This window comes from Lissotriton helveticus, chromosome 4_1, assembly GCF_964261635.1.
Source record: "Lissotriton helveticus chromosome 4_1, aLisHel1.1, whole genome shotgun sequence".
Classification (NCBI taxonomy): domain Eukaryota; kingdom Metazoa; phylum Chordata; class Amphibia; order Caudata; family Salamandridae; genus Lissotriton; species Lissotriton helveticus.
Genome location: NC_136063.1, coordinates 1,038,255,698 through 1,038,268,720, shown reverse-complemented (window position 1 = coordinate 1,038,268,720; position 13,023 = coordinate 1,038,255,698). Strand labels below are relative to the sequence as shown.

The following is a 13,023-nucleotide window of genomic DNA, read 5'->3' as shown; positions in this document are numbered from 1 at the left end:
TTCATGCATGTCCTTTTGCAGCTGACTTCTAAAATGGTGGGTGTTTCATGTGACCTTTAACCTTTGTGCAGAGTTAACAATAAATATTTGGGGGAATTCTAGTTCCAGCGACTTCAGTTCAAAAACAAACTTTTTGTAAGGCTATGCTGATGTTTTTACCAATTGGAGTAATCTTTGTAAGCTCTAAAGTTCTTAACTTTTCTTCCTTCATTGAGATTCGAAACCTGTACGCCAGTGTCTCCCCCAGAAACCATGTGTTTAAATGCAAATAGCTATTGTTTACCTGTTTAAAATTCACTATATTTCTAATGATACTAAATATTTTTTGTATTGTTTTTTCCTCTGGAATTGTTTGATTAGGTTTTGATGAACCTGTTTCGATTTATGTGCGCTTTAACATTTTGGATTTTAATGTTAGTCCATTTAAACATATCCTCTAATTTTCTTTTTTTTCATGCTTCGTTTAATTGCCTTTGCTTAAATTAAAATTGCTATGACTTTGTTGCCTCCAATGTCCTTTCAATGTTTTCGGTTTCATGAATCCACATAAATCAATACTTTAATAATAGCGATTTGAAACCTCACAAAATCATTCATTTTCAAGCTTTCATTATCAAAAATGATTTAATCAACCTTGTAGTAATTTGTTTTCACATCAACTGTGTGGAACTACTCTTAATCCTGTCCCCTTAACATACCACCGTAAAAAAATGTTGTTCAGAGATTTCCTTTTTTATTTTGTGTTTTTGTATCATTAGAGAAGTCATTTAGCGTTGGTAAATAATTTTGTCCACCATAAGCGTGGAAGGGTATACTCAGATGTGAGTCCCTTGCTCATTGCACCATCAGGATTCAAGCAAGCCGGGCCGAAGACGCCTGAAATGGCAGAAACCGGTCCCCGGAAGCTTGTTTCCTTCCCAGTGTAAGAATTGGCTTCTGTAGTCTGGTCTGCCCTGTTCCCATGATGCACTGGGCCAGGGACAGACTAATTTGCATACAGCCAGGTTCTGAAACTGGGATGGTGCAATGAGCTAAAAAACAGTGTTGGATCTAGCCCTGATCTCTTGACTGGGTGAGAGTACTCTGCTTAATTCAGAGACTCTGTCCATCACCACCCCTTGTTGTAAATAATTTTGTCCACCCTAAGCGTGGAAGGGTATACTCAGATGTGAGTCCCTTGCTCATTGCACCATCAGGATTCAAGCAAGCCGGGCCGAAGACGCCTGAAATGGCAGAAACCGGTCCCCGGAAGCTTGTTTCCTTCCCAGTGTAAGAATTGGCTTCTGTAGTCTGGTCTGCCCTGTTCCCATGATGCACTGGGCCAGGGACAGACTAATTTGCATACAGCCAGGTTCTGAAACTGGGATGGTGCAATGAGCTAAAAAACGGTGTTGGATCTAGCCCTGATCTCTTGACTGGGTGAGAGTACTCTGCTTAATTCAGAGACTCTGTCCATCACCACCCCTTGTTGTAAATAATTTTGTCCACCCTAAGCGTGGAAGGGTATACTCAGATGTGAGTCCCTTGCTCATTGCACCATCAGGATTCAAGCAAGCCGGGCCGAAGACGCCTGAAATGGCAGAAACCGGTCCCCGGAAGCTTGTTTCCTTCCCAGTGTAAGAATTGGCTTCTGTAGTCTGGTCTGCCCTGTTCCCATGATGCACTGGGCCAGGGACAGACTAATTTGCATACAGCCAGGTTCTGAAACTGGGATGGTGCAATGAGCTAAAAAACGGTGTTGGATCTAGCCCTGATCTCTTGACTGGGTGAGAGTACTCTGCTTAATTCAGAGACTCTGTCCATCACCACCCCTTGTTGTAAATAATTTAGCGTTGGTAGACTTTGCTAATCCGGGCTAAAGTTCTCTGGTGAAATTTCTAAAAATGGTGGATGTGTTGCAATGATATTGTAATATTTCAGTAACCATGAGTCCTATATACTTCCTTTTGGTGTCAAAACATAGGTTTTGGGGATCAAGTAGTCTTATAGAGACAGAAAACTCCTCAGAGCTACCCTTCTGCCATTTTCCAAAATGGCGGCTCTTATATGATGTGTTTTAGCCATCATATTGGTAATTTAATTTAATATTGTTTTTGTTTGAGGTTTTCCATTGATTCAAATTTGTAAAACTGAGCGAAGCAGGTATAGGATCTTTACCTCCTCTGTGTTGCTATCTACAATATATGATGACCCGTTCAACAAAGAACAATGTGTCATATGCCAGACTATTCCGAAAGAAAGGCTGACATCAGCTGCGACTGGACATAATAAAGTTCAAGATTCTGCAGAAATATGGCAAAAAAACTGTGAATCACAAGATTCAGAGTCTTCTTAGAAAGCGACGACAACCAATCCCCATCCACTTAAAAGATTGATGGCTAACCCTCGTCCTCCTCTAACAATTGATCAGAAAGCAGAGGATCTTCAATGTATTATCTGTGGTTTAGCCAGATCAAGGGCCAAAGGGATTGACAAAAGAAAAGAGTACAGAGTATGTGAGTCTCAAAGGACAAACACGTTTATATTTGCAACTAGTTTCTTCCAAGATGAAGTTTTCAGCCGAGTAGCTGATCTAAACAGTGAGGTGAATGTATTTGCAGCAGATTCGAATGCCCACTGAAACTGCATGCGTTCGAAAATATGAATGTATAAGAGATCCCATCAACAATATAACCACCAGCCTTCAGTTAAGTTTGAACGCTTTGAAAAAGCAGATGAAGTTTTAAAGCCACTCTTGACTGCTGGCTACAGGTTCACACTCTGTGAGATCAGAGAAATAATGGTCAACATTGATGAAACTGTATTGATCCATAATGATAAAATTAACACTTTTCTGGTGAGAATGTACATTGACAGAATTCATTTTTGTCAGTCTAACAAAAAGAATGCCTGATGCTGTCTCAACATTTTTTACATCGTTGTTTAATATCAGCGAAGAAAAACTGTTACAGGCTAAAGTTCTTGAGTTCGGAACTGAAGCTGACATTGACGATAGCTTTGAAGATCTGAGCGAAGAAGTGGAAAACAATTCCACAAACTGACAGGCTTATGCTGCGCGAATGTACTTTTTTCAAAATAATGTTTTATGAATTACATCACAGCAAAAAGAAAACTCCACCACACATGATGACTGCCCACGTAATCAATGACAAGTGCAAAAGTAAAGTGCTTCTCATTTCAATGAATAGAGTTGGTGTATCAACAAGTTACAATGACATAGTACCGAGCAGGAACTTGTTAGCAGCTCCTGCTGTAAAATCTTGTGAATTTGACAGTTCACATTTCCAAGTCACTTTCCAGGGAAAGGATTTACAATTGCTGCTCTTGATAATTTCGATTTTCAAGACTGCTCTTCTTTGTCTGGAACATCCAGCACACATTATACTGCCATGGTGCTTTTTCAGACCTGCACCAATGAAGTAGCTGCTGGAAAACAAGCTGTATCAGCTGTAGGCATAAACAAATGAAGATGCAAACTTATAACTCCACTTCCTTGCCTACTTTGCAAAATCACTACAAGCTATTAACATCTCCCAGTCTACCAGAAAGTTTCAAAGTGGCTGAGAACATGGATCTTCTACCTGATGCTGCCATCCGCAGAGCTGATTTAACTGAATCTATCTTATCACTTATTCGGTGCGGACTTAAGGATGAAGAAAAGTCAGTTCCTGCAAGAGCTTGAATTCATGCTCTGATTTCCCAGAATACTGTTCCGCTGAAGAAGGTTGGATTTTTACCAGTAATACCATCTCCATTCACAAACTACGGAACAGTATACACAGCTCTAAAGAATTGCCAAAATGTGCATGCTCAGCTTGAATACCAGCCTATCCTGCCAATTTTATGCGATTAAGGTGTTTTTCGTATTGTAGCTGATATGTTTAAGAAAGGTATGATGATCTTTATCCAATGATGGGCGTTTTCAATGTAACAAAAGTTGCATTGGGGTGTGTCTCAGTGGATGATGCACTCATTGGCGCTGAAATCTTAGGAAGCTAAACTGCCAGACCGTATTGAGCGGAACTCATTATGTCCGCTTGTTACAAGGTATATTCATCATATCTGAGGCTATAGAAACATTGTGTTGGAATACTTTCTGGAAAAAAGAATGACAAATTAGGTATTGCATATCTTATCTCAGAAGTAAACAAGGCACATAATGCACTTCATGTAAAAGGCATAATGCAAAGCCAGGCAATGTTCAATACACTCCGTTCAAAATCAGAAAACCTGAAAACCAAGTTCGTAGAGTTTATCAAAGAATGTGAAGAAAAATCAGAACTTTGCAAGTCCTGGGAAAATGGTTTACACATGATCGCTCTAGTGAAAAACGTAGTACTTGCTGATCTGGAAGGTGATTTGGAACCTCACATGAAGACTGTGGAGTCATGGATTATTGTGTTTTGCAACTTTGATTGCATAAACGACCTGAGGTATCGGTCCTGGTATTGGAAAGAGTGAAGAAGCTAGATGTGTAAAAACCATACCTCTACACAAAATTCATCCAAAGACATTTTGTGGTGAAAGACAGAAGTGAGGTTCAATGCTGTGGCTCCAGTTATGAAACTGAAACAGATGATCAAGAGATCACAGAAAAGCTCCAAGGGAATTTGTGCTCAGACTTCTAAAAGTGAGTATGTTGTTCAATGGCAGCTAGTTTACAATGAAGTCCATTCTATTTGCAATTATCTCAGAGAGATGACAGATTCAAAATTAATGGACTATTGTGAAACTGTTTCTCACAACAAACTTGTGGGAAAGAGAGGAAAAAAACATGTTGACAGCCTTCTTAATTTCATTCAGCAGCAAGGAAACCCCATTGAAATGACTGAGCCTGTGCGGCTACACCACTTCGTGACCAAACAATATGTCTATACAACGACACGTCTACTAGATGTCCTGGAACATGGATTGAAACTATACGCAGAACTAAAGCAGGAGAGATTTGTATTGAAAGAGAAAAAGCTGTTTGACATAATCACTAAAGCTAAACTTCCACACTTTAATTGCCATACTAAGACTTTTGTTCAACCAGCCACTACAAAACCGCTTACAAAAAAAAAAAAAAATTGCAAACACAGAGATTGATGTAGCAAAAGAAAGGGGTGAATTTACCAAGGATATTCTGTTGCATGATCTTCCAAATCACACATTATTTGATAGAGATGATGCAACTAAACCAGTGAACCACAAACTTGTACAAGAGCTAGAAAACACTTTAACCTAAAGAATATCAATTGGAAACCGCGTTCTTGTTGAAAACTGCTGTTGTGGACAATATGTCACAATTGCTAATAGTCAAGATTTAATTCATGCAAAACTTCAGAGAAGCCGTTCAGACTGTTCTACAGATATCAAAGTCCGTGTGCACCTTGCAAGAACTGCAAATTGTCTTTGACAGTTTTCTTGGACTATCTGCCAAAGAATGTGAGAAAATCAGACAAATATCTACGAGTGGAACAATTGACGTTCGCTGCATCAAAAATTCGACACCTATACCTGTGCAACTTGATAAATTCTGGTCATCAACATCGAACAAGATGAACTTGGGGATGTTATCTCGCCCAAACATTGCTGATGCTTCAGTGAAGTGAATAAATCTGGCCAATATTATCCAAAATTTCTTCTTTTATTAAGTTAATCATAAAAAGTGGCACACAGCCAACGCGTTTTGTTCCCATTTGTCAGAGGGAACTTCGTCATGGCTCTGAAGTATATAGCTGAAGAATCAGTATGTAGTTTGTACATAGATGCCGGTTACCATGCCGTGATTCGTATTTCCTGCTCCGTATAGACCTTACAGTAAGAACCATTAACTCTATAGCTCCTTGAAGAGGGAGCCCACTATGGACTCTTGTTATTTTGTATACATCCGATATTATGAATTCTGTGCTTCCTTGATTTGAGATTTACAATATGTCAATTTCTGATTTGATATTTACTGCGTTTGAAAACTTATGATTTTATACAAACTACATACTGATTCTTCAGCCATATACTTCAGAGCCCTGACGAAGTTCCCTCTGGCAACTGGGAACAAAATGCGTTGGCTGTGTGCCAGTTTTTATGATTGACTTAATAAAAGAAGACATTTTGGATAATATTGGCCTGATTTATTAACTTCACATCGAGTGCACCTTCCTTATTCATGAACATTTGTCCATTATCTGCATCCTTAGACGGCGGGTGCTGAAAGGAGTTGCACCATCTCTAAATATATTGTACATGTGGATTTGACGTGCTTAACCTTGGTCAGCCGTTTGTTCTTTTTCTGTAAATCTCTGACTCTTTAGTGGACACTGAATTTCCAATTATTCCAAGTGGAATGATTGTCAACGAGAACTTGGTGTCTGCAGAGAGATATTCAAAAGGTACGGGCCATATTATTCAAGAACTTCGCAGCAAATTAGAAGAAGCTGACCATCGTGTTGTGCCGAATGTTGAGTGGGCTGTTGGAAATAGCTCCAAACTAGTCGTCGTACTGTCAAATGACAATGATGTCATCGTTGACCTACTTAGAATTGTTGCAATGTTCATAAGTCAAGGATTGTCAGAGTTATGGAACAGACAAGTGAGACACTGGATCCCTCTTCATATTCTGTACCAGAAGCTTGATCCAGAGATACCCAGGGTTCTTATCAATGCACATATACTTACGGGTGATGACACTGTGAGCAAAATTGGAGCAAAGCTTTGAGCTTTAACTGCTGATCCTGTGAAGTTTTTAGAAGGATTTGCTGAGATGGAAGAAGGTGTCTTTAAAGACATAGAAAAATACCTTGTGCGTGTGTGGAGTTCTGACTGTCACACATTTGACGATCTTCGGTACTGTGATTTCAAGCGATCAGTTCACTAAGTGACCTTCCACAGACTACTTGATCAGAAGATGTGCATATCTTTTGGCTCATGCTTAAAAATATATCATTTATCAGTTGAGTTGTGGTTTGTGAAGAGAGGCCGCCTTCGGCTGCAGAGTTTAATCTAGATCCAGAGAACATTTGAGTGATGCCCCTAATGTACCTCTGGGATAATGACTTGTATTACATCGTGCTTTCTACCCCTGATGAGGCATCAAATGGCTTTTTTCGGCGAGTAGCATGCTACTTCGGAACCCATAAAAGATTAGTGGTGAATTTGTATAGTGAAATATGAAAGTAATTTGATTGGTGGACATGTTAGTCTGTTATTTGGATTGAAACAGAGAACGGAGGGATAGAAGACAAAAGGATTTAGAAATATATATGTGTGTGTTTTAGTTTGTTTTGGAGCTCATAGCAGTCTTGGAGGAGGAGGCTTGGGATGAGTAAAAGGGAGGTGGAGGATGAATAGTCAGAGGGAAGGGTTTAAAAGGGCTGGTTTTGGGGGATCGGAATAGTAAAAGGAGGTATGAGATGCAAGGAGGGGTAGAGTAGGGAAGAGTCTAGAATGGGTTATTTTGAGGATCATAGTAGTGGTATGGGGTTTGGAATGAATGTGGAGGTAGAGTATATATTTATAGAGTTATAATGTGAGAAATAGGTAGTGCAGTGCAAAGTGGTTTGAGATGAGCCAGAGTTGAGGTAGAGGATATATTGAGAGCGGCATTGGGTGGCAAATAGGGTAGTGCATTGGATATGCTGAATTAGAAGAAAAGTAATAAATATATAGATCCATACGTACATGGAAGGTTTATTGATGCATAAAGGAAGGTAGTATATGTAGATTTAAGATACGATAAATAAACTCCAGCTTTCAAGTGTTGTTGTACTTTAAGTTAATTTTATATATATATATATATATTTTTTTTTTTCCACCAGTGCTGGTTGAAGAGTCACGCTGTCACGGGCGGTCTCGTTATAGCCACCAGCAGGCTACCTTATTCGCTCCACAAATCTTCCAAATTACGAAGAAAACAAGACACCCAGAGCTTCAGTTCGAGGATTTATTTGGCAGATGAACAAATCTCCACGACGCGTTTTGCCATTACGGCTTGGTCACGTGACCAAGCCGTAATGGCGAGCATAGGACTAGTACAGTGCAGTCCTTGCCGAGCTGTAAAATAACAAAAGCCATTTATCACTCCAGGCACAATATTACAGCTTTGAATTGGTAAAATACCAATTCACGCCAACCTGAAATGAGTAAAAGCAACCCCTGACACAGTGTTTCGCACTAATTAGAGCTCTTCAGAGAGGTATAGCTTTGTCCAGACTTTGTCTTTTTCTATCTCGGCGTGGATAGCACTGTGCTAATCCTATGCTTAAAAACTTTGATAGAAAAACAGACATTTGAGGTGAGCGGATCTAGAGTGTCGCTGGTGTTGAGAGTGCTCTAACAGGAGCTGCTTTCCACCTAAACTGAGACCTACCCAGAGTTCTCTCCTTCTTTTTTGCATTATTTATGCGTCACTCTATGCCTGAAAGGGTTTTGTTTTGACTTAATACTGGGTGCTCCCTTGTGTCTGGACAAACCTATACCTCTCTGAAGAGCTCTAATTAGAGCGAAACACTGTGTCAGGGGTTGCTCTTACTCATTTCAGGTTGGCTTGAATTGGTATTTTACCAATTCAAAGCTGTAATATTGTGCCTGGAGTGATAAATGGCTTTTGTTATTTTACAGCTCGGCAAGGACTGCACTGTACTAGTCCTATGCTTAAAGACTTTGCTGTTTAAATACTAAAAGACTTTGTCATTTTCTATCTCGGCGTGGATAGCACTGTGCTAATCCTATGCTTAAAAACTTTGATAGAAAAACAGACATTTGAGGTGAGCAGATCTAGAGTGTCGCTGGTGTTGAGAGTGCTCTAACAGGAGCTGCTTTCCACCTAAACTGAGACCTACCCAGAGTTCTCTCCTTCTTTTTTGCATAATTTATGCGTCACTCTATGCCTGAAAGGGTTTTGTTTTGATATATATATATATATATATATATATATATATATTGTAAAGCAACTGTAGATGGTTATAAAAGATTTACTTATTTATGCAGTCACTTATATACATGTTGAAAACAGAATAATGTTACTATGAGTAATATGTACATTTGTTAAGCAGAACAAATGAATATCTATATATTTTGTTTTCCTTTTTAAACATAATTATTCTACACATGTATACAAAGCAATACACATATATAGGTACATATCTATAGTGCAAATAAATGCTTATATACAGAGAGATATGCTGTATATTTATGTTTGCGTATGGTGGTTATGTGGAGAAGAGCCAATTCTTGAGTAGTTTTCTGAAGATAAGGTGGTTATCCTTGGATCTTATGTTGGGTGTTAAAGAGTTCCACAGTTTGGCTGCTTGAACAGAGAATGATGTGCCGCCCATGGTTATTTTCTTGTATCTTGGGATTTTGAGACTTTCAAGTAACAATTTCAGGGATTACAATTCTGAATTGGACGTAAAACAATTCTGAATGTCTTTCTGAAGCCAATTTAATTTCTTCTCTTGTAGGAAATTTTATGGGCTAGCGCCATCATTTCCAAAAAGAAATTTATTGACCAGAACGCAAGAAGGAAAGAAGAGGCAGCTGTACATGGTTTCCAAGGAACTGAGAAATGTGCTACTCAATAATAGTGAAAAGATGAAAGTAAGGTTTGCATCTCTAATTTTCTTTGTGCTGCTAAAAGACTTAAATGAGCTACTGACTGGTCGAAATACGGGTCACCATTGTGTTTAAGAAAAAATCCCTAATGTTTGGAAACAGACCCTTATTCTGCGCAGACTATCAAATGATTCTTAATAGTTGTTAATGTTTTCTTTATAGACTATGGTATATTTTGACCAGACTATAGCATTCTCCCACTACATCACTGGTGAAAAATAGTCATCTTTACCTTTAATCTGTAATCATTGCAGTAATGCTCATGAAGAAGAGATTGCCAGACATAGATGTATATATACAACAGGAAATAGATCTGGGATCAAAGGACTGATCGTCAAATTCCCAGAGAGAGAGACCGAGACCGTCCACATCGATTTTCCCGCATTCATCTTTATCTTCTGCATAGTGCAAACTGAATGGGTATTGTGATGCGTTTTGACGTGGTCATAACTGTATCTGTATGTACACACACTCTCTCTATTGTTTCCATATAAAACGCATTGCAGGAATTTAGGTCCCCAATCCTTACAGAGCGATTCGGGTCCATTTTGTATTTGTTCTCTTTTATGGTCTGGGCTCTTCTGGAAATGCTTCTTGCTTGATTCTGTGAAGATGTTATCAAGCCTATTCAACCGATTTTGTTATATCACTTTGGCTCTCTCAATAACATAAATTCCACTCTTGCGTTTAGATCGGAGTTTCGAATTGTGCTGAAGTAAAGTCAAAACTTGTTGCCTCGAGTTCCATTAAAAACAAAAGCTGTTAAAAACACAAGATCTGATTCATTCCAGCTTGCTTCATTCTTCGAGACTTACACTGCTACTTTTATGTGAGGAGGCTGTGATTTACAGGAGCAGTGTGTGTTGTAGTAGGCTTAGCCAAAATCCATCTCCTGAGCCAAAGGGCCTATAAACTGAAAACCGAGAAATATCCTCCCTGCTTCACTGTTTTTTAATTGCATGGTTGCTTTTGTAAAAAGTGGTATGGATTTTTCCTACGAAAGTGCAGCGTTTTTCCCCAGAACAAAATTGCTGTATCCTTAAGGGTCTGCCTAGTTTGGTAGAAAGAATGTCTTCTGGATATTCCTCATGTACATAGTTTCCTCCTACCCTTGATATGACGTTGGTCTTTAAATGCCAACAAGGTATCTTACCTTTTTCTCATTCCTCGATGGATGTACTCAAGTTGACACACATCCGGGGGCAGTGAGACGCACAGCTTCGCTCTCTGCGAGCTACAGCAACTGAAGCGCAAACTGCTTCCCAACATGTGAGCTTTGATAACTTTTCATTTGTGTATTCCTCCGAAATGGTGACCATAGACGAGGTTCTGTCTAAAAGTTCCCTTGCGGCAATTTGTCCTTTAGGGAGGAGGACATTCTTAAAGCTATCTATGATAGCCCGAGTAAAAAAGCACCGGGCCCGGACGGGGTTAGCTAGTCTCTGCCAGAAAGAGTGTTACTGAAGGTAAGGAATTTGTTCTTCAGATGAAAAGTTTTGGTTGTGTCACACCCGAAAAGTTGATTGCAACTTGCTGTATATAGTAATGTCTTGCAAAGGTTTCTAAGGGTTAAGAGTATGTGTCTAAATTGTTACCCTCTAAAACAAAGTTATTAGACGCAGAGTGTAAAGTGCTCAGATAATGATGATTTAGATGCGGCTACACCAAAGGACTAGTACCTGATGCCATTGCACTTTCCTGTCTATAGTGCTTCCCTCCAGCCTTCACGTTTATCAACATTTTGCTTATCTATGTTATGAGGTACAACTCCGAAGTACAATCCGTAAACAAATGGTGTTTCCATGCTGTAGTTACCCGAAAGGTCCTCTCATTCGTACACTGCTTCTAGTTTGCCCCTGTGATGAAGAAAGATGCTGTATAATGTTCCTTCAAAGAGCCCATTTCTAATTGGATCACACTTGCCGAAATTCTAGGCTTATTATCATGGTGTTTAAATTTGAAACCGAATTAGGGTGAAGTGAACCATTTCTGCACGCTACAGCAGTGTTAATACTCCAACACCTAACTTACAACATGCATATTATAGGGATATTTTACCTAACCCAAAACATTACTGCTGTTAACACTTTGCTCAACCAATTGATGTGACTAGTTTTCAGCAGTTGTTTGTGGGATTCCTTTATAGTTGAAGATGGATAGAAAAATAGGATAACATTGGATTCAATCATGTCTATTGCATCAACAAATAAACATTACATATCACGTTGTAAAATAATTGGCATCCTACCATTGTTTTCAGCTTTCCCACCTCAGTCAAAGCTAAAAAATAACTGCTGTTTTATAACATGAATTTTGGAAAAATGTACCATCCACACCCACCCATCAGATTTTTTTCTACTGCTTATAAGGAAAGTGGAATGTGGTCTTCTATTTGTGGCACTTACCCTTTTTAGGCTTTGCTACTCTGTACTCCACGTATTTCAAGAGGTGCAGTTTTTACTTCATTCCCCTGCTGCCTCTCCTGTATGTTATACGACTGGCTCTAAATTTCACACTACGTCTGACGAGCACATGTCTGCTGAGAACTAAGAGTGGACTGACACTAGAAATTTCCCTTAATGTAGCGATCAGATTCATGGTTTCACACAGTAGATGTTACATTGTATGTTGTGCTAGACCATGTACCATTTGACAAGCCTTCCAGTGACAATATGAAGATAGGTTCCAGAGTTCCTGGGACCTGTGTGACAAATTTAGGAGACCAGACTTTCTAATGTCTAATTGATGGGAAGCAGATGGAAATGTGCATAGCACTGGATGATCTGCTCACAACATACGCCCTATTTTCTCGTAATACGCAGATGGAGTTCTCCATAAATCCGTATAAATACAGATCATCATGTGGCTGACTAAATAGCTTCATTTATAGGTTCATCTTAACTTCCTCCAAGGTCGTGGTTCTTGTATACGATGTGGTGAATTCCAAAACAAAACTCCTCAGAAGAACCAACTGTTTTCTTAGACATCACAGAAAGAGATTCCTAACATTGTCACAAGAGACTTTCTGAAAAAAATGTACGCTCATTTAATAATCTGGAAAATCAATAGAAGAGAGATCAATGAAAGGCTGTGTTATTTTGGCCTACAAACTCTGCAGTAATTTACTGGAAAGTTCCATATTCTCTATTGAATGATGACGTTGAATTTGGATCGAAGCCATTCAGACCAATCAATATTTTTGATATTCAGTTTACTCCAAGGTGTGAGGAAAATTTTGACTATGCTCTTGTTTTCTCCATTTGCTTTCACACTCCGTCCAACTGCCATGATCAGACTATTAGAATACGGATTTAGTACCAGTTTACTTTACTAATATCCTGGTGTAAAGACCATTATTGTGTAACCATTGCTGAAATGTTCGACGCATGACAAGTCTTCAGAGCTTTATTTTGATGATTAAACACATTCTCT

At 39.1% G+C, this 13,023-nt stretch overlaps 1 protein-coding gene across 1 annotated transcript in view; it reads left to right on the top strand.

Moving 5' to 3' along the window:
* The window catches only part of NSUN2 (NOP2/Sun RNA methyltransferase 2), a 506,360-nt gene that overhangs the window by 238,225 nt on the left and 255,112 nt on the right, over nucleotides 1–13,023 (top strand). Inside the window, exon 15 of the mRNA XM_078687631.1 lies at nucleotides 9,441–9,576. Within this exon, the coding sequence (XP_078543757.1) occupies nucleotides 9,441–9,576 (136 nt within the window). The remainder of the gene's footprint in view (nucleotides 1–9,440; nucleotides 9,577–13,023) is intronic.